This window comes from Chrysemys picta, chromosome 4 (assembly GCF_011386835.1).
Source record: "Chrysemys picta bellii isolate R12L10 chromosome 4, ASM1138683v2, whole genome shotgun sequence".
NCBI classification, from domain to species: Eukaryota; Metazoa; Chordata; order Testudines; family Emydidae; genus Chrysemys; species Chrysemys picta.
Genome location: NC_088794.1, coordinates 33,723,505 through 33,744,789, shown reverse-complemented (window position 1 = coordinate 33,744,789; position 21,285 = coordinate 33,723,505). Strand labels below are relative to the sequence as shown.

General features: G+C 46.5%; 1 protein-coding gene across 6 annotated transcripts in view; it reads right to left on the bottom strand.

The window, feature by feature from the left end:
• CRACR2B (calcium release activated channel regulator 2B) overlaps window positions 1-21,285 on the bottom strand; it is an 87,489-nt gene that overhangs the window by 42,613 nt on the left and 23,591 nt on the right. For 5 of the 6 annotated variants that reach the window (XR_010600470.1, XM_042862162.2, XM_042862163.2 and 2 more), the window contains exons 2-3: window positions 3,710-3,955; window positions 2,015-2,126 (exon numbers count right to left, since the gene is read on the bottom strand). Coding sequence is in view for 5 of the 6 variants with exons in the window: in XM_065592008.1 (XP_065448080.1) it covers window positions 2,015-2,126; window positions 3,710-3,955 (358 nt within the window). In the remaining variant the exon portion in view is untranslated. Of the gene's footprint in view, window positions 1-2,014; window positions 2,127-3,709; window positions 3,956-5,250; window positions 17,076-21,285 lie in introns of those variants that run through there. The other variant, XM_065592007.1, reaches the window with a different exon arrangement.

The following is a 21,285-nucleotide window of genomic DNA, read 5'->3' as shown; positions in this document are numbered from 1 at the left end:
GATGGTACCCTCAAAGAATTCTAATAGATTGGTGAGGTATGATTTCCCTTTACAAGAGCTGTGTTGACTCTCCCCCAACATGTTCATCTACATGTCTGGTTGAAAGAACAGATAAATCAATTTGCCTGGTACTGAAATTAGGCTTACCAGCCTGCAATTGCCAGGATCACTTTTGGAGCCTTTTAAAAAAAAAAAAAAAAAATCCATGTCACATTAGCTATTCTCCAGTCATCTGGTACAGAAGCTGATTTAAGTAATAGGTTACATACCACAGTTAATAGTTCTGCAGTTTCATATTTGAGTTTCTTCAGAACTCTTGGGTGAATACCATTTAGTCCTGCTGACTTATTATTATTTAATTTATCAATTTGTTCCAAGCCTCATCTACTGACTTCTCAATCTGGGACAGTTCCTCAGATTTGTGACCTAAAAAGAATGGCTCAGATGTGGGAATCTCCCTCACATCCTCTACAGTGAAGACCAATGCAAAAAAATTCATTTTGCTTCTCCACAACAGCCTTCTCTTCCCCAAGTGCTCTTTTAGCACTGCTATTGTCCAGTGGCCCATTAATTATTTGGAAGGCTTCCTCCTTTTGATGTATTTAAAAAAAATGCTTTTGCTGTTAGTCTGTGTCTCTTTTGCTAGTTGCTCTTCAAATTCTTTTCTGGCCTGCCTAATTATACTTTACTTGCTAGAGTTTATGCTCCTTTCCATTTTTCTCACCAGGATTTGACTTTGTTTTTAAAGGATGTCTTTTTGAGCCTATCTGCCTCTTTTACACCATTGTTTAGCTATAGTAGCATGTTTTGATCCTCTTGCTGTTTTTTGTTTTTATTTATTAGTACTTTTATTTCATACTATTTTTATTTATTTGTTGTTTTTGTCTCAAGTTGAAGTATCCCAAATTCCAAGTCACTTTTGGAAAATCTCGGCCCTGATTCATACATTATCTCTCTGCTCTGAGCCAGAGAGACATTAAACTGTCCATGTAGCCTAGCCACACAACCCAACACACACAGAGATGCCTCTTATTTAAACAATCAAAGCCAACAGAGTGTATTTCTAAGACTTCATGACCAGCTGGAGGAATGGAGTGGAGGTCATGGAGGTCATTTTGTTATAAACATTCCTCTCCCTCATCAATTGTGTCTTGAGCTGCATCAGCAGCTGCTACTGTGGACCTGTTTACAGTACCAGCATTTTCTAGTGGCTAATAGAGTACTGTAACCAACAGGAAAGCAGGGCTTCATTTCTCTTCACTGTATTATCAAACCAACAGCACTTCCATCAGCACACAGGACAGCTGAAGTGCTGCATCATATAAATCCATAAAGGCAAAAATCTCTACTAGTGAGGGTAATTAACCATGGGAACAACTTACCAAGAATGGTGACGGATTCGCCAACACTGGCCATTTTTTTAAATCAAGGTTGGATGCTTGTCTAAAAGATGCTCTCTAGGAATTATTGTGGGGAAGTCCTGTGGCCTATGTTACACAGATGGTCAGATCAGATGATCACAATGGTCCCCTCTGGCCTTGAAATCTATGCATGGAGCTGATTTCCAAGGTGCAGATTTTGTCCCCTCATAAAATAATGTTCCTTATGCAGCCGGTTGACCTGGGATTTTCTGCCTGCTGTGAACACCAGAGAGAAGCCCAGGCATGGCATGTGGCCAGTTATCCCCACCAACTGTCTCCTATCAGAGAGGTTTAGAGATGTGGCTAGCAGTTATGCGGAAGTACTGCAGAAGCTGATAAAAGGAATGTTCTACAGGACTGGAATGACAGGAATGCTTAGGAGGGTTGGGAGACATCTCAGGGTTATGATATATACACACACACGAGTAAGGTTAATATTCGTATAGGGTGGAGAAGAAACAAGGAGGGTTGGGCTAACTGGTTGCAGGCAGTTGGCAGGTGAATATTTAGAGCCAATGAGCTCTGTTCCCTCTCTCCTATATATGTTTCAACACATACACACTGCATTACCCACGTGTATCTGCTGCTCTTACCTAGTCCCATGCTGAACTCGACAGGTGTCAGATACCCATTATTGTCCTGCTCCAGGCTTTCAAAGACAGCCTCCAGCTGTTCTGGGGTCAGGGGCAGTTCGCTCTGCAGCCGCTGGACAAACAGGAGGAGGAACAAAATAAATACCAAACTCTGGACCCACCTACAGCCCAACTCAAGTCTTTCCAATGACTCTCAGTGGGCTTGGATCAGTGCCCTCACACCCACCCTACTGGGAGTGAGATGCTACAACTGTTAAGGCAATGCCACTGAGCCAGTATGAAGTAATTTGGAATCCCATCAGCACAGGGAACTGGATTAATGGGCAGGACTGTGCAGAGGACATTTTGCTTTCTACAGGTTTCTTCCAGGATTGGCCCTTATCCCCAACTTCTTCCAGTACCACCTGTTATGTTTTTAGTTGTCCTATCTACTGGGTTTTTCCTGTCATTCTGACTGAAGAGGGCTGGCTATGGCTCTCTCAGAGCATCAACAGCTCTTTGTGGCCAGTTAGAAGTACTGCTTATGGCATAACAATGTGGTATTATGGGTACCAGCGCCCTCACCCATGCTACTCCTATCAAAGAGGACACATGGTCATGGGAAGTGGGATTCAGAAGATGATCTGGGTTGAACTCCCTGCTCTGCCACAAACGTCTTGTGTGGCCTTGGGCAAGTCATTTCTTTCATCTTTGTGCCTCAGTTCCCCATTTGTAAAAGGAGAATGATATAAATCTAAATAGACAAAGGGTGGGAGAAAGAAGATTAACTCTTCAGGGCAGGGACTAATCTCTTACTATGTGTATGTTCAGCTCCCAGCACAATGGGCCATGATCTCAGCTGGGCCTCCTCGGAGTTACCATAATACACATAGCGAAAACCACAGCAGAGATCCTAATAGTGCTTGTTAAACATACAGCTCTGGCTTAAGTTTAATAAAACCTCTTCTTAAAAGCACATGAAACTAAGCATTGCACAACCCAATACAAAATGACTCAACAACTCTTGTTTATTAAACATAGTATATGCCGGTAATCTTAATTGTTCAGAAAGAGCTGGGACAGAACAGAATCCCAGTGTGACCGTCCCGATATGTACACTAAAGGGAATTATCCTGCTTTTGATACAGCTGTAAAACCCCAAGATTTTAACTCAAAATAGACAGCAGAGAGATGCCTCTCTCCAGATCACAATCATAATTCAGTCCTGGAGTTAGTCGTTTTTAAAGGAGAGAGACCATCCACAGACATTATAGGTACAACCAAGGTGAGAAAAATCATGCAATGTGGCCTGTTATGGGGGCCATGGTGGGGAGGTGGGACAATATTTTTGTAAAATAAATCCCCTTCCCCCGCCCCGCACTCTAGAGTAGGCCGGGGTAGTGGTGATGGTAAAGGGGGTGAGTTTTTGGGAAAATTCTGACAACTTTCCTCCTTCTCCACCCCAAAATTAGAAATTTCCATCAAAATGTTGTTTAAAAAAAAAAAATCACTCTGCTTCAGTTCTCTCTGTTTTCCAGTGGGCTACTGGTGCAGTCCACCTGAGAGGGGCCATGAGACAACAGAGGTTATACGTGGCCTGACCAAGAGCACCCAGCAGTGTGTGGTAAAGCAGTCCCCCTTGAGTGCAGCCTTCTGGCACACCTGGTTCCATAGCTTCCTGCCCGGAAGCAGAGCAGGAGGGATTCTTCTCCTTACCTGCATGTCCAGCTTGGTGATGAAGCCCTTCTCCTCCTTGTCACACAACTGAAAGAGCTCCCTGGCCTTTTCCAGCATCTCCACCTGCACGTCCCCTGCTTCGCTCAGGCGGAGGCTGGAGGAGGCACTGGCAGCCACCCCATCCTCTTCCTCTTCCTCCCAGAGGGCATCCAGGAGCTCTCCCCTCCGGTTCTCCATCTTCCCAAAGCTCTCCCGGCCAGGGTCCAACAGCTGCGGTGGAGGAAGCTGAAACAGTTAAATTAAAATTAACTGCAGTTCCCACGTGCTCCAACCCACCACACACAGGCTTCAGAGAGAGGCCAACTCACTGCAGGTTACCTAGTAACATAACGCCTCCTTGGTGGGAAGCACAGTATTGAGAGCCTCTCATGTCTCTGACTGGGGTCACTGGGGAGGCAGGAGAAGAGGCCTCAGATGGAGAGAGGGCAATACCTCTGATTGCCTCACAAAGAGCTGCCAGCTACAAACAAGGCGCAGGCACTGCTGAACTGATATCAGAGAGCTAATGCTGCTGACTGCGTTGGGGCTGGCTCTTGCCAGGTCCTCACACAAAGACGTGCACATCTTCTGCTCAGTCTTGCAGTGAAGTCACAATTCTCCATTGGCAACAGTGGGTTGCCAGGAAAGATTCAACAGGATGGGATCACGAACTAAGAGAAGATGGTACAGGAAGGAGCAAAGCTCTTATTTAAACAAACCGAGCAATTTTCAAGAAGGGCTGCATATTGTTTAAGGCACTGGGCTACGACCCAGGAGAGCTGGGTGCAATTCCTGGTTCTGCCATGGGCAAGTCACTTTAGTCTCTGTGCCTTAATTTCCCACATACACAATGGGATAATAATCCTTCTTTACAGGGGCCACTTTTCCTTCTTATCTCCAAGCCTGCATGTTCTGAGAACTCAAAAGCTGCCAAATAGAATTTTAATCTAAAATGTTAATTTTGTTGAAAGAAACACACACACACACACACACACACACACAAACTTCAGCTGCCATTGAAAACAATTTCCAATAAGTTATGAGGATCTAAAAATAAAGGCATCAACTTGACTATAGCACTGCTACTGTGATACTGTGCATGTGTACACACACACACCACCTTCCAAGTGAGAGGTCCAGTACAGTTCCCTATAGACTGTTTTTCCTTATTACCAGTAACACATTTTAAGCTTCCTGAACCAAATTGCTTTAGATTTCAACTCTGCATTGCAAGGGAGGAGTGAGTGGAACAAGAGGATGGAGACAGATTTAACAGCACTAGCCAAGCAATTTATTTAATTTTCAAGAAATTAAAACCATTGTACAGGTGCAAGAACAATAGCTGAGTGAATTTTTGTTTGCACTCTTGATATGCTGGAAGGACAAAGAATGTCATGTACGTAAGCAAGAAGTAACTGACATTAACACAAAAGGACTAGGCAGTTATGTACCACACTATTGACTTTTTGTTCATTATTGCTATTTGGAGAGTTAAAATGTGGCTCTGCTCTGAAAAGTGAGTAAAAAGGTGCCATTTTTACCTAAGAGATCTCTTCCCTGAGAGCATTCAGAATCAGGTCTCCTGATCTTTAGCAGCAACCATGACGATATATTTATTTGCAGTATATTATTCAGATGTCTCTGTGTGCTGTATAGATCTCCAGACAAGCGGTGGTCCCTGGTAAACAACGGAAACTAAACTGGAAGTTGAGCTGTGTGGAAGCCTATTTGTTTGTATCAGTCATTACAGTTGCATTCATTAACCCCCCAACACCACCCCCATTTACTATAATAAGCCTTTATACTTGTTGTATTGGCTCTACAGGACTACAAGAACAATATTTGGAGACTGAGTTGGACTCTGTTCCAGCTTATGTATCATTATCTTAACTGTTAACTCATTCCTGACTGCAGAATCTTTACAGAAAGAACTCAGCTTGATTTTCACATTCTGGGTGAGACTGCAGGGTTGGCACTCACAAAAAACATCCTTGGACTGTGTAGCTTTATGAATGTCTAAGGAGACAGGTTATGTGGCTATACCCTGATGGGTGATAATTATGGGCAGTAACAGGCTATACTGCAGAAGCTCCCAGGAGAGAAGAGCTCATCCAGATCACTGTTTCATAAGTGGGTGATTTCCTCGGCGTCTCCTATCGCATAGGAAAGTTAAACGATTTAATAAAGAGTCATCACTACTACCACTGTTCTTCTAAAACAGACTGGAATAGGCTTATCTTCCTCTGAGCCTGAGGGACACAATTTGGTCATTAGCGTGGTGGAGTAAATTCACACTCAGAGCACTGTAAAGTAAAAAACTTCATGCCCAGGGTTTCAAGCACCACATAATCTGGGCCTTTACCAATGACAGGTGGGAGAGTGGTGAGTCTGACAATGCCAACCTTATGTATCAGTTAGCTTAGCTGATTAGAGTCTTGCTGGAGTCCAATGTCATCTTCAGAATGTCACCCTGTAGTAAACAGAGAGCTTGCTCTGTGTGGGGTGTGAGAAGAAGGTGGCTTTGCTGTTTGAGAGAACACTGGGTGATTCTGGAGCTGACACAAAGGTAATTCTGTCTTCTTACTGATGAGTGGCAACGCCGGCCAGAGTGGGAGAGTACCATGACTGGTGTGTTGGAGAGGAGGGATTGCAAGACAAGAGGAAGAGTAGGATCAGCATTGTACAGATGGGAGGTAACGAGGAACAAAACAAATATGTGAAAAAAAGTTCCATTCAATTATGTCATGCAATAGGGGACAGCCAAAAAATGACAAATTTTTAAAATGCTTATATACCAATGCTAGAAGTCTAAATAATAAGATGGGTGAACTAGAGTGCCTAGTATTAAATAAGGATATTGACAGAAACCTGGTGGAATGAGGATAATCAATGGGACACAGTAATACCAGGGTACAAAATATATCGGAAGGTCAGAACAGGTCGTGCTGGTGGGGGAGTGGCACTATATGTGAAAGCGTAGAATCAAATGAAGTAAAAATCTTAAATTAACTAAATTGTACTATAGAATCTCTATGGATAGTAATTCCATGTCTGAAAAATAAGAATATAGCAGTAGAGCTATGTTACAGACCACCTGACCAGGATGGTGTTAGTGACTCTGAAATGCTCAAGGAGATTAGAGAGGCTATTAAAATAAAAAACTCAATAATAATAATGGGGGATTTCAGCTATCCCCACATTGACTGGGTACACCATCACCTCAGGAAGGGATGCTGAGATAAAGTTTCTTGACACCTTAAATGACTGCTTCTTGGAGCAGCTGGTCCTGGAACCCACAAGAGGAGAGGCAATTCTTGATTTAGTCCTAAGTAGAGCACAGGATCAGGTCCAAGAGGTGAATATAGCTGGACCATTCGGTAATAGTGTTGGTGTCACTAGGCATCACCTTAGGTAACTCGGGGGGAGGAGGGGGTGGAAGGCCACTAGTTTCAATGAAGCCTTCCTCCACTAGGCCCAAAAGAACCAAACTTCTCCCATGTTTAAACTCTAATCGACCTCACAAGCCAGGTGCAATTGGAATGTGTAAGCAACCAGTTATCTGTGTGCAACCCCCTGCTCATACCGGCACCAAGCGGTAATAATGAGGCCTGCATGTTTCTGGCTGAAGGGAAAATAACAGTTCAAAGGGAAAAAGGACAAGATAACGGTTTAAAGAAGTTACTAACAAGCTAGACTTATAGCTGCCAAGAATGACTTAACTGCTTAAATGTAATTGCTATTTGCTTAGTAACTGTTACCAGGGAAGGGAGGGGTGTGGGGGGGTGAGGCTTAGCTGCAAAAATGTATACGAAGAGAGAAACTGCTTATGATGGTGTGCTTGATTTGAGATGTGCCAGTCTCCTTGCACCACTTTGAGATCTCAAATAAACTTTGATTGCTTCTCCACCCTGGTGTGTTTATTGGCGCAAAGCACACCGGGCAACAAACCCCGCTGTTGCTGTCCTCGGGCACTCTGTGCCGGCAACAGTTCTTGGTGCCCAACGTGGGGCTCAAGGCTGAAATTTAGCCTTGCCTGGACCCCTCTCGGAGGTAGACAGATTGCGGCGACGCCCAGCGCGCACCGGTGACTTTACCGGGGGCCTCGGCGGAGACGTGGTTTGGTCGACCCCGGAGGGCACAACATGCTCGTACAGTGGAGAAGCAGCTGTGGGAGACAGTGAGGAACCGGTCCCGTGGAGAGGGCAACGGTGAGGAATCAGTCCCTTGGATAAGGTAGGAACAGTCCAGTGGGGACTTTACCTGTTTTGACCTGGGGATGCCCAGTGTCTCCCTAGAGTATGGGGCAGGGACAGAGTACTGCAGGCAGGGCAAGGTGTACACCTTTAGAATGCATTCTGGTGAACTGGAAAGTGTTTGGATCGGATCCGTTGATTAAAAGTAAACTGAAAAGGTTCTGTACAGTAGACTGGCCTCAATATCAGCTAGAGGACCAGGAAAGGTGGCCACCAGAAGGATCACTTAATTATAATACGATCCTTCCATTACTTCTGTTTTGTCAGCGAACGGGTAAATGGAACGAACATATGCATGCACAATTGTTTATGGCTTTATGAAATAGAACAGATATTTTGCAAAAGGTGTAATTTGACTCCAACAGGTTCGGTAGTAACTACTGTTAGTCCCCAGAACCCTCCCCCTGTTGTGATGGCAGAGTCGGTGTCCCCTTCGGCTCCAACACCCCCACCCTATAAAGACAAGGTGTCTCAGGTCCCAGAGATTGCCCCCTCGGTGGGATTCTATCCGTTGATTACTGAGACTCGGATAGCCCGCCCAGGATCACAAGATCGCCCGGCCACTACTATGCAAGTCTATATGCATGTGCCTTTTAACCCAGTGGACCTAGCAGCCTTTAAGGGACAAGCAGGGGAATTTTCTACGAACCCAAGCAAGTTTATCTCGGTCTTTGAGGGGTGCCTGGCTAGCTATAAGCCTGACTGCGATGATTGTAATGTCCTTATGCAGACCCTGCTGTCTGAGGTGGAGCGTAATCAGGTTGTGTCTAAGGCAAGGGAGGAGGCACAGCGTAGACATGAAGCAGACGCAGCACACGTCCCTGCTGCTGCAAACCAGGTCCCTATAGCAGACCCCCGTGGAATCCCAACCAGCCGACGCATCTCACCTGTCTCACCTCCTACAAAGAACTGCTTTTACTCTGCCATTCGGCTATCCGACACAACAATTGGGCCAGGCCGTATGAGTTCACCCAAGATGAAGTAACCCTTACCTTACCCCCCGAGAATGCCAGGATAATGACCCTTGCAATTGAGCCCTCAGCCATGCAAGCCCCAGAGTGGAGCCAGTGGGAGGACAAAAGGAGGGTTAAAAAGCAGCTTTGCTGGACAGTGTTGGCCCAGGGATTTAAAAATTCCCCCACCCTTTTTGGCATGGCAGGCTTCTGCAGAATACAGATCCCAGAGTTTGGACTGTGGGCTAAACCCTTGTACAAATGCGTTAAGGGAGCGGATCATGACCCCTTTCACTGGTCCTCAGAAGCCGACAAGGCATTTAAGGTTTTAAAAAGGAAAGCTATTGGACACCAGAGGTTGTACCGAGTGGATTCCTCAAAAGCGAGTGTGCTCGTCCTGGTTTGTTGCTCCAAAGCTCTGTATAAAAGCTATTTTACTGGAAGGGTTTATGATGGCAATGTGTATGTGTTCATTGTTGGGAAAAGGTGTATAAGCAAAGAGTGGAAGTTTCCTTTGTAGGTTAAAAGAAGCCAAGAAGGGAAAAAGGAAAAAGAACAGAACGAGTTAACTGGGGAAAAAAATATATAGCTAGCAAGCTCAGTCCAAAGATAAGATGCTGGCCCCATCCAAGGACATTGTTCACAGCTAAGACTTGGCTGACAACCAAGAAAAGGGGGGGCCTGAATATGCCCAAGCAACTATGAGATCTGCAAAACACTGCCAGGCATTAATGAAATGTGTTAGGTTTCTTTTCTCACAGATAAAAGAAGTGCTAATCAAAGACCCTAGCAGCCCTGCCATTCATTAAAACAAGAAAACTGAGTCTATGTAAAAGTCCACCAACAAAAAAACTGCTTTGGCTCCACACTGGAAAGGCCCTTTCCAAGTCCTGTTAACCACTAACACGGCTGTGAAGTGCCAAGAACTGCCTACCTGGACCCATGCTTCTCACTGTAAAAAGACAAGGTGAAGTGCTAGTAACCTCTCCCTTGTCCACTGACAGACCTACTGTGCCTTTGGCTTTTTCTAGAAGAAGCAAAACCATTACAGGGTGATGTGCTAGTAACCTCTCCCCTGTATGATGCTGAACCACACTGTTTCAGGAAAAGAGAAGAAGGAACACTTGCTTCATTGAAACCACAAAGTCCAGGAATTCCTGACTACAAAAGACATTAAGAACTGACCCTGGTGAAGAAACAAAGAATTATACGCTGGCAGGGAGGCTCTTACCCAGCTAATGAATAAATATTTTCTAACCTCTGGACTTAGACCCCTGGCCTCCCAGGTACAGGCTGAATGTCTAGTCTGCCAAAAGAACAACCCTCGACCAGGAGTGTCAGTGCCACCAGCCACTCTGGAACCTACCCCAGGCCCGGGACTGGTTTGGCAAATAGATTTTACTGAGTTCCCCCGGACCCAAGGGTTCAGATACCTCCTCGTCTTGGTGGATCGATTCAGCGGATGGCCTGACGCCTTCCCATGTCGTAACAACACTGCCAAAACAGTGGCTCTTAAATTTGTCAAGGAGATCATTCCCTGCTTCGGACTCCCCCAGTGGATGGAATCTGACAATGGAACACACTTCACATCCCAAGTCGTTCAAAAGATATCGGATACCCTGCACATCCCCTGGAAGCTCCACACTCCATGGCAACCGCAGGCCGGTGGAGTAGTGGAACGCACAAATCAGACACTTAAGCGGCACCTCTCAAAGGTCTGCCAAGAGGCTTCCCTTAAGTGGACTGATGCTTTTCCCCTTGTTTTGCTCCGCATCCGCGCTCTCCCAAAGGGCAGGTTAGGGCTCAGTCCCTTCGAGATTATGTTTGGAAGGGCATGACCTATGAATGGTACACTGGTTCTGGCAGGGGAGTGGGGGGTAGGCTGTGGTTTCTTATCTCAGTACATGTGCTCTCTGTCTGCTGTTCTTTGTTCTCTCCACAGGTATACCAAAGATTTGCTGTCCACTCCTTGCAGCCAGGTGACTCCATTCTCGTTCGGACCTGGAAGGACGAGCCTCTCCAAGAGAAGTGGAAGGGACCCCACACCGTCCTGCTGATCTCCCACACAGCAGCAAAGGTCGAAGGACACAAGAACTGGATTCATCACTCTCGTCTGAAAGCAGTGCCTGCTCCTGAACGGTGGACCGTCCAGCCTGCAGAGAAGACTGCCAGCAACGATCTGGGACTTAAACTGTTATTCAGGTGACAATAGTGTCTGCTGGGAATGCCCTGTGATCTCTTTGGACAGTTGCAGCGCACTCCCCGCGAGAACTCTGAGTGTTGGTTGTGTTTATTTTCACAGGGCCGGCCTAACCTGGTGGCCTGGTCCCTTTTGTTTTTAATCTGCCTGCTATTGGTAATTGTTATTTTGTGGGTATTTGGGGAATTGTAATTGTTAGGCCCTAGGGTTACCTGCCCAGCATGGAAACAGGTCCAGGGTCTGCCACTGTGTTACTCTTTGCCACAGGGGCACTCCTCTCATTAACTCCCGTTTCCCCCCAGGCACGCGCGGGATGGAGAAAAATCCCTACTAGCTTGGAAACAAACACACATGAGTCCCTGAAGGTTTGCTTTGCCCAAGAGTTTAACCTCTCTAACTGCTGGGTGTGCTCCCAAATCCCGCACCACGCAGCAGGGTTACCCTGGAGGGTAGTTCCCCAAAATTGGTCAGATATCTGTTGGGGATGGTTCAGTAGGGGGAAAAATACCTCGGGTACCCCCTTGTTGCAAAACTGTACCATTGAATCCCAGTATGCATTAAGGGACGACCCCTGGAAGCTGTAGGCCAACTCAACGCATCTCCCTTCCCCTATTAGGCTGCGGTCAGTGGCCCCCGGGTTGGTGTGCTATCGACAGTTTAAGTCCAGCAATCACACCTGGTCCGCTGGGAATAGCACCTGTCAGTATTATTTATCCCCTAACAGTAACGTCTCCATCCCTGTCTATGTTAATGGCAGATCCGACTCTACTGCCCGATTCGGAACATTTAATGACAGACAAACAGATAGGTGGAGTAGCGGCTATAATGGCTTGATAGGGAATGGCCACTCCTTTTACATTTGCGGTACCTCTGCCTATAAGTGGCTACCGCATCGGTGGTATGGAAGCTGCTATCTAGGATATCTTGCCCCTCCCCTTCGTGTCCTCCCTAAACTGCCCCCTGGCCGCCCCAGGCAGCGAAGATCTTTGTATGCCACCCCAGAGCCCATTAAGGAAGGAGACAGGTTGGGTATGATCCTCCTCCCATCCTATGGGGTGGGACGGCTAACCCAATTTTATCATAGGCTCTTTGTGTTTCTCACCAAGTATGCCAATGAGACCCTGGCCATAGAGAAAAGCCTTAACTCAGAGCTTTACCAGCTCCGGTTGCTGTCCCTGCAAAACAGACAAGCCTTAGATTATGTTTTAGCCTCCGAGGGCGGGGTGTGTGCCCTTATTGGGAATGAATGTTGTACTTATGTCCCGGAAAACTCACAGGATGTTAACAAGCATGTCCTGTCGGCCGAACAGGCTTTCGAGCAGTGGAAGGCCCAGGAAAGGGAACCCACGGTTTTTGGTTCCCTTTGGAGTTGGTTGCCCGACCTAGGAGGACTGGGGGGTGGCCTTGTGCATCTCCTCCTCACAGGAGTGGTACTGTGCCTGGTCACCCTCCTCCTGATTGCCTGTTTTAAAATGCTCCTCCGTAAGCTTTGTGCCCCCCGTTCCCCAAAAATCCCAGCATACCCTCTCATTGATAACCCCAGCTCCATGGCACTCAATCATATCTTGTCCACAGAATATGAGAAAACTCAGCCAAAAGCTTGTTGAGTATTCACAAAGGAGGGAGTTGTTGGTGTCACTAGGCATCACCCTAGGTAACTCGGGGGGGGTGGAAGGCCACTAGTGTCAATGAAGCCTTCCTGCACTAGGCCCAAAAGAACCAAACTTCTCCCATGTTTAAACTCTAATCGACCTCACAAGCCAGGTACAATTGGAATGTGTAAGCAACCAGTTATCTGCGTGCAACCCCCTGCTCATACCGGCACCAAGCGGTAATAACGAGGCCTGCATGTTTCTGGCTGAAGGGAAAATAACAGTTCAAAGGGAAAAAGGACAAGATAACGGTTTAAAGAAGTTACTAACAAGCTAGACTTGTAGCTGCCAAGAATGACTTAACTGCTTAAATGTAATTGCTATTTGCTTAGTAACTGTTACCAGGGAAAAGGGAGGAGTGAGGGGGGTGGGTGAGGCTTAGCTGCAAAAATGTATAAGAAGAGAGAAACTGCTTATGATGGTGTGCTTGATTTGAGACGTGCCAGTCTTCTTGCACCACTTTGAGATCTCAAATAAACTTTGATTGCTTCTCCACCCTGGTGTGTTTATTGGCGCAACGAACCCCGCTGTTGCTGTCCTCGGGCACTCTGTGCCGGCAACAATAGTGACCATAATATAATTAAATTTAACATTCTTTTGGCAGGGAAAACTCCACAGTGGCCCAACACTGTAGCATTTAATTTCAGAAAGGGGAACTACACAAAAATGAGGAGGTTAGTGAAATAGAAATTAAAAAGGACAGTGCCAAAAGTAAAATCCCTGCAAGCTGCGTGGAAACTTTTTAAAGAAACCATAATAGAGGCCCAACTTAAATGTATACCCCACATTAAAAAACATAGTAAAAGAACCAAAAAAGAGCCACCGTCGTTAAACAACAAAGTAAAAGAAGCAGTGAGAGGCAAAAAGGCATCCTTTAAGAAGTGGAAGATAAATCCTAATAAGGAAAATAGAAAAGAGCATAAACTCTGGCAAATGAAGTGTAAAAATATAATTAGAAAGACCAAAAAAGCATTTAAAGAACAGCTAGCCAAAGACTCCAAAAGTAATAGCAATTTTTTTTTTAAATACATCAGAAGCAGGAAGCCTGCTAAACAACCAGTAGGACCACTGGATGATCAAGATGCTAAAGGAGCACTCAAAGACGATAAGGCCATTGCGGAGAAACTAAATGAATTATTTGCATCGGTCTTCACTGTTGAGGATGTGAGGGAGATTTCCAAACCTGAGCCATTCTTTTTGGGTGACAGATCTGAGGAACTGTCCCAAATTGTGGTGTCAGAGGAGGTTTTGAAACAAATTGATAAACTAAACAGTAATAAGTCTCCAGGACCTGATGGTATTCACCCAAGAGTTCTGAAGGAACTCAAATGTGAAATAGCAGGACTACTAACTGTCACCTGTAACCTATCATTTAAATCAGCTTCTGTACCAAATGACTGGAGGATAGCTAATGACAGGCCAATTTTTTAAAAGGGCTCCAGAGGTGACCCTGGCAACTACAGGCCAGTAAGCCTCACTTCAGTACCAGGCAAATTGGTTGAAACTATCGTAAAAAACAAAATTGTCAGACACATAGATGAACATAATTTGTTCGGAAATAGTCAACATGGTTTTTGTAAAGGGAAATCATGCCTCACCAATTTACTAGAATTCTTTGAGGGGGTCAACAAGCATGCGGACAAAGGAGATCCAGTGGATATAGTGGATTTAGATTTTCAGAAAGCCTCTGACAAGGTCCCTTACCAAAGGCTCTTAAGCAAAATAAGCAGTCATGGAATTAGAGGGAAGGTTCTCTCATGGATTGGTAACTGGTTAAAAGATAGGAAACAAAAGGTAGGAATAAATGGTCAGAGGTAAATAGCGATGTCCCGCAGAGATCTGTACTGGGCCCAGTCCTATTTAACATATTCATAAACAATCTGGAAAAAGGGGTAAACAGTGAGGTGGCAAAATTTGCAGATGATACAAAACTACTCAAGATAGTTAAGTTTCAGACAGACTGAGAAGAGCTACAAAAGGATCTCACAAAACTGGGTGACTGGGCAACAAAATGGCAGATGAAATTTAATATTGATAAATGCAAAGTAATGCACGTTGGAAAACATAATCCTACCTATACATATACAATGATAGGGTCTAAATTATCTGTTACCACTCAAGAAAGAGATCTTGGAGTCATTGTCGATAGTTCTCTGAAATCATCCACTCAATTCAGTGGTTTGAGCACTGGCCTGTTAAACCCAGGGTTGTGAGTTCAATCCTTAAGGCAGCCATTTAGGGATCGGGGGCAAAAATCTGTCTGGGGATTGGTCCTGCTTTGAGCAGGGGGTTGGACTAGATGACCTCCTGAGGTCCCTTCCAACCCTGATATTCTATGAATGTGCAGCGAGAGTCAAAAAAGCAAACAGAATGTTGGGAATCATCAAGAAAAGGATAGACAATATGACAGAAAATATCATATTGCCTCTATATAAATCCTGGTACGCCCACACCTTGAATACTGCGTGCAGATGTGGTCGCCCCATGTCAAAAAAGATATATTGGAATCGGAAAAGGTTCAGAAAAGGCAACAAAAATGACTAGGGATATAGAATGGCTTCCGTATGAGGAGAGATTAATAAAACTGGGACTTTTCAGCTTGGAAAAGAGGCGACTAAGGGGGGATATGATAGAGGTCTATAAAATCATGAGTGGTATAGAGAAAGTAAATAAGGAAGTATTATTTACTCCTCATAATACAAGAACAAGGAGCCACCAAATGAAATTAATAGATAGCAGGTTTAAAACAAACACAAGAAAGTATTTTTTCATGCAATGCACCGTCAACCTCTGGAACTCCTTGCCAGAGGGTGTTGTGAAGGCCAATACTATAACGGGGTTCAAAGGGGAGCTAGATAGATTCATGGAAGATAGGTCCATCAATAGCTATTAGCCAGGATGGGCAGGAATGGTGTCCCTGGCCTCTGTTTGCCAGAAGCTGGGATTGGGTGACAGGGCATGTTCTTATGCTCTTACGACAAAAAAAGCCTGCTCTGTGGTGCATGTAGGTGGCGGTGGGATATCTTCCGTCCCTGCCAGCACACACAAGGCCTCATCTTCCTTGTTAGGAGATTAATCATTTCCATTTCAAAAGTGGGAGCAGCCCACATGGATAATGAGCCCAAGGCACTTTTCTTTGGTACATAAAAGGTTGAAGAGGCAGGATATTCTTGCCCAATTATGAGACGTATTCATAAGCTGGAATCAACCATCTCCAAGACAAATTGCTACCCTCCACCCCCCAGCACTTTATCATTTTATCAAAAGACCCCATTTTATTATAGTTCCCAAGTAATTAGCAGAGCTAAAAGCCTTCTAATTAGAAGACCTGGGATTTGCTGCGAGCAAAGTGATTCTGAAAGGGTTTGAATTACCCAGCTAAAGGGTTAGCTAATTAAATCTGCATTTCGAGAGAGTTCTCTCTTGTATAGAATGCTCCATTGGCTCTGGTCTTCATGTGACCTTGGCTGACTTGAACAGAAATAAAACATATTAAATAAAAGGGAACATGGTAAGCAAACCACTCAAAACTTTCAGTGACTTTTCTCTACATGACCATTTATTAAGAAGTTCTTCTTCACTTGTGTACAGAGACTGGGGCTCTTTGGGGCAAAAGAACTCAGAGATGATTGGGTTTTAGCCCAGTGGTATCCAAGTTCTGCCCCTCAGTTGGCCAGAACTGTCAGCTTGCTAGGAGCCCAAGAGCTACAGCTAGCTTGCATCAACAGAGCAGGTGCCTTCATCTTTAGTGCCAAGGAGCAGCTAACAGAGATTACAGGTCCCAGGACCCAGTGCTTCACCTCAAGCCAAGTGGCTTGCTCCAGTAAGGCCCCTGCCTTCAGGATGGGAACCAACAAACAACATGACATTTTACTATAATTTAGAACGAGATGCACACACTAGGGAAGGACAGGAGCACCCTCAGGATTACGTTGCTCCCATGCCAGCTGGGTAGGAAATTCATTTAGATGATCCTGGGTAAGGACTGTCATCTAAGTCTAAGGTGGTACTGGGGCATCTGGACTGAAGGAGGAGAGTCCTTACTGATGCCTGGATGGGACTCTGGTTCTGCTGGTGTAAACCAGACAGACGCTTTCCCTGCTGGATGGTTGTTGGCAATGTGGTGCAGGACAAGCTCTGAGTCAAATAGCCGCACAGCTCTAAAGGAGAGGCCTGTGAGCACAGCACACCTCGTAAACCTGGGCTGAGCGGGACCCAAGCCTTGTGGGTTACAGCAGCTGTTTCCTGCCACAGGCTTTGTTCTGGCCCAGCAGGCAGCAAAGACAGTCACTGGATCCTGTGGGAGCAGCTTCCTTAGCAAGAAGGCCTCAAGGAAATGGACCCCAGGCCTTAGCTCAGAACAGAGTGTCCCTGCCTAGACACAGCGGAATCCATTGCCAGTCAAGGTGCTGCCTGCAGGTCTTGCTTTACTGAGGCAGGGAGTCCACACAGAGTGTAAGTGGGGCTTTAATCCTATACCCCCATGCCTTTCAGTTAATCATTATAAAGAGTCAGCACTAAACAACATGAAACTAGCTTCCAGACGGGCTGAGCAATGCCAGAGAGGCAGCGTGGGCTAGAGGGTGGGGGACCATTCTGGGCCTGCCTCTGCCCTGCTGCATGACCTGGGACAAATCACTTCACCTCCCTGTGCCTGCCATGTGGCCAACTCTAGGGTTACCATTCATCCAGCTTCCCCCGGACATGTCCAGCTTTTTGAGCTAAAAATAGCGTCTGGGGGGAATTTGTAAATGTCCGGACTTCCCCCTCCCCTCCCATGCAGAGCGCGTGCGGCTAACAGGGCAGCCGCCCGGATGGTGCCACTTGCATGGGGCTCCGACAGCCAGAGAAAGCACCTCCTCCGCTTCCCCTGCAGCAGAGATCACTCCCTCCCTGCATTCGCAGATTGCCTCCGGCAGTCTGGAGCTCCTCCTCCCCTGCTGCCCAACCTGCCGGGACGAGCGGCAGGGTAAGGATGCCAGGGGGTCGGAGAAGGGGCAGTGAGGTTCTGGAGGGGGCAGTCAAGAGACGGGGGGGTCGGGAGTTTGGGGGGGCTTTTTAGGGGGGTGTGGATAAGGTTTTGGGCAGTCAGGGTACAGGTAGGGGGTAGGGTCCTGGGGGGAAGTTAGGGTGGGGTGGGGTCTTAGGAGACAAGGAACAGGGAGGCTTAGGAAGGGGGTGGGGTTCTGGAGGGCAGTTAGGAGCAGGGGTCCCAGGAGGGGGCAGTCAGGGGCCAAGGAGTGGGGGGGGTGTTTGGGAGTTCTGGGGGTGGGGCTGTCAGGGGCCAGGGGTGGGGAGAGGGATCGGAGCAGTCAGGGGACAGGGAGCAGAGAGGTTTAGATGGGTCGGGAGTTCGGGGGGGGGGGGCTGTCGGGGGGCGGGAAGTGGTTGGATGGGGCGTGGGAGTCCCAGGGGTCTGTCTGGGGGTGGGGGTGTGGATAAGGGTTGGGGCACTCAGGGTACAGGTAGGGGGTAGAGTCCTAGGGGGTCAGTTAGGATGGGGGGAGGGTGTCAGGAGGGGGCAGTCAGGGGACAAGAGGCAGGGAGGCTTAGGTAGGGGGTGGAGTCCTGGGGGGCAGTTAGGGGCAGGGGTCCCAGGAGGGGGCAGTCCGGGGACAAGGAGCGGGGGGAGGGTTGGGGATCCTGAGGGGGGACAGGAAATGGGAGGGAGTGGAAGGGGCAGGGGCGGGGCTCCTCCTGTCCTCTTTTTTGCTTGCTGAAATATGGTAACTCTAGCCAACTCTCATGAGTCGGGGCACCGGAACAGGGAGAGCTGCTGGGGCATGGTCCCCACACTTTTTCCTGGCCATAAGGGCAAGCGACAGGGGGAGGGAGCAGAGAGGAGCAAGCAGGGGGCAGGGTCTTCGGGGGAAGAGACAGCATGGGAGTGGGGCCTTTGGGGAAGGGGCAGTGTGGGGGTGGGGGCTCAGGGAGAAGAGGCGGTGCAGGGGGGAGCAGGGCCATGGTTCGGGTGCCAATGGACATCCACACACACACACACTTTTAGGGACCTTCTGCCACGAGTCTCATAATAGCTGGTGTTTTATTTAAAGCCCCAGCTCCTGGAGACAAGAGACAGAGAATCCCAGCTTTCATTTAAAGAAAAAAAGTAGTGGTAAGTTTCTAGCCCCTATGTTTGAAGAGAAAAGGTTGAAAGTGTGAGCTGAGCACTCCCGAAGGCTCACAAACCGGAAGGCAAAGAAAAAACAAATCCCAAAGCTCTTATTTGGGGGGGGGGGGGGGGGAGGAGAGAGGGGAAATCTCAAGATTTTTAAACCAGTCTCCTTTTTTAGTGCCCGACTCGTGGTTTCTGACTGCTTGGCAGGACTGTGCCTGTATCCCCTCACTGCTTGTGTCTGTCTTATCTATTTAGGCTGGAAGTACTTTGGGGCAAGGCCTGCCTATCGGTGTGTTTATACATGGCTACTTTGGGAGTACAAATAAAACCCTTCCTAATTATTAGGAGTTGGCATCCAAAAGCGTCAGTCTTTGTCTCTATTCTCTTTTGATTTTAATAATGCTGGGGGGTGGGGTCTTGTGTCAGTAGGAGGCTTGAAAATAGATGTAAGGGACGTAAAATGCTGGTGGCTACTAGCACCTCATCTACATTAATGCTACCCCAGGGTGGATGTGACCTGTGAGCTCTGCTCTGTGTACAGGTGCTGTCTCTTTCACAGCCTGTAGGGAATTAGACTGTGGAATTCTTCATGTCCAATCAAGGCAGGAGAAGGTGGGAAAGGAAAGCAGGGTGTCTTTATTCACAATAAGTCCTTGCAGGCGTTATTTATCTTCAGAACTCCCAACAGCCCAATGAGGTTGGTCACTGATCAATCACTGTTTCGCACATGAGGAAAACTGAGACACCGGCTCGCTGAATGACTTGCCCATTGTCTGTGTTCAGAGCCAGGATTAGTATGTGCGCGTGTGTATGTTCAGAATGTGGGTTGTTTTCATTCCTAGGTATTTGCAGAGAGCTCCTCCCAGTCCGAAGGGGTGCTATGAGAGAAAGTGCAGAGCTGCTTGTGGGGAAATGTTACGAGTGGGAAATCAAGAGCGGCATAACTCTGACCTTGCCTCGTCTCTCCCAAAAGGTGATTTAAGTTTTGAGTTAAAAACAATCCAGCCATTTGTTGAGAATGAGGAGAGGAGAAAAACCCTTTTCCTATTATAAAGCAATTCTTGCGACTTTAAAAATACCCAACAACAACAAAACCCCAGCTGTAGTGCCAAAGGGGTTTAGGCTAGAAAGCTGACACTCAGTAGGGGGGAGGTGTTTGAGGAGAACATGTGACTTTCTGTGCGGCAGGAATATAGTTATGGTTTGGCTGAGAGTTACAAGGGCTCATACGTGTCCATTAGCTTTCTTAATAATGATAATGTTTTTAAGAAGATATCTCCCAATGCACCAAAGCCCAAATTGAGCAACACTTGTTTGTTATTAAGTGTGCAGTCATGCTTAAAGTAAAGCACCTGCATAAGTGCTTTGCTGGATCAGACTAGTAAGAAAAGAAGATTGCACAGCAAGTAATTTAGGTTCACATTAAAACATTTAGGGAGTACCATCTCATTCTATGCAATGTGCTCAGTTGTGCATTGACCGTTCCATATGATCCTTTAATGTGAGCATTGAATGAGCCAGGGGTTGTGTAGAAATAATAGCATCATGTATGTAATGCCCAGGCATGAAAGGGGCAACGTTAAGTTTGCATATGCTACCTGAACAGTAGCACTTCCTCTCTTCTAAGTGCTAAAATGTACATGCTGAAATATTCTCTTAAAGCAGCTGTTCTGTTGGAATGTGTTTTATGATAGTGTGGCATCGTATAAAGTTTTTATTGCATGCATTTGGGATCGTTGTATTACTGGTGAGTAGTGCAGTCACATGTTGGTTTTAAGGCAAGAGGCAAAAAAACTTTATAGGTCCTTATACCATGTCATACAGAGTTTATGCCGCTTGCTTTATTTATTCCTCACTCTTCTCTGCTTTCTCCTCTGCCCCGTTTGAAGTTACATTGGTTACTATGGAAACAGTGTCATTGGTATAGGCAGAGCATAGTGACATCCACAGATGCAATATGCAGTCAGCTATACAATGGTTGGGGATTTGTGCCCTAGTCAGACAGCTATAGGCACTGGAGATTATTACCCTGCTCACATACAAAACCATGTACCTTGAATACCCCGATGAAAGTAAAGCCCCATAAGTCTATTGGAACAGGTCAGTTTAAAAGATTCAGAGAAGTCCAGCCAAAGAACCACAAAGATCAATGCCATAACTGATTTCCCCCTGTATGTATGTAGGCTGAGGTTTTCAAAACTGCTTAAGGAATTTAGATCCCATTAATTTGAGGCTGCCTTGAAAATCTCAGCCCCACTGTCTCGAAAGACTGAAAGTTACAAAAATCATTCTTTCCCCTATATGAGCAGTTAGTGTCCCTTGTACTTCGGGGGGAGGGGAGGGTTGGTCCCCCCGCCCCGATACAGCAACAGAAGGGGGGGGGGGGGGAATCCATTAAAA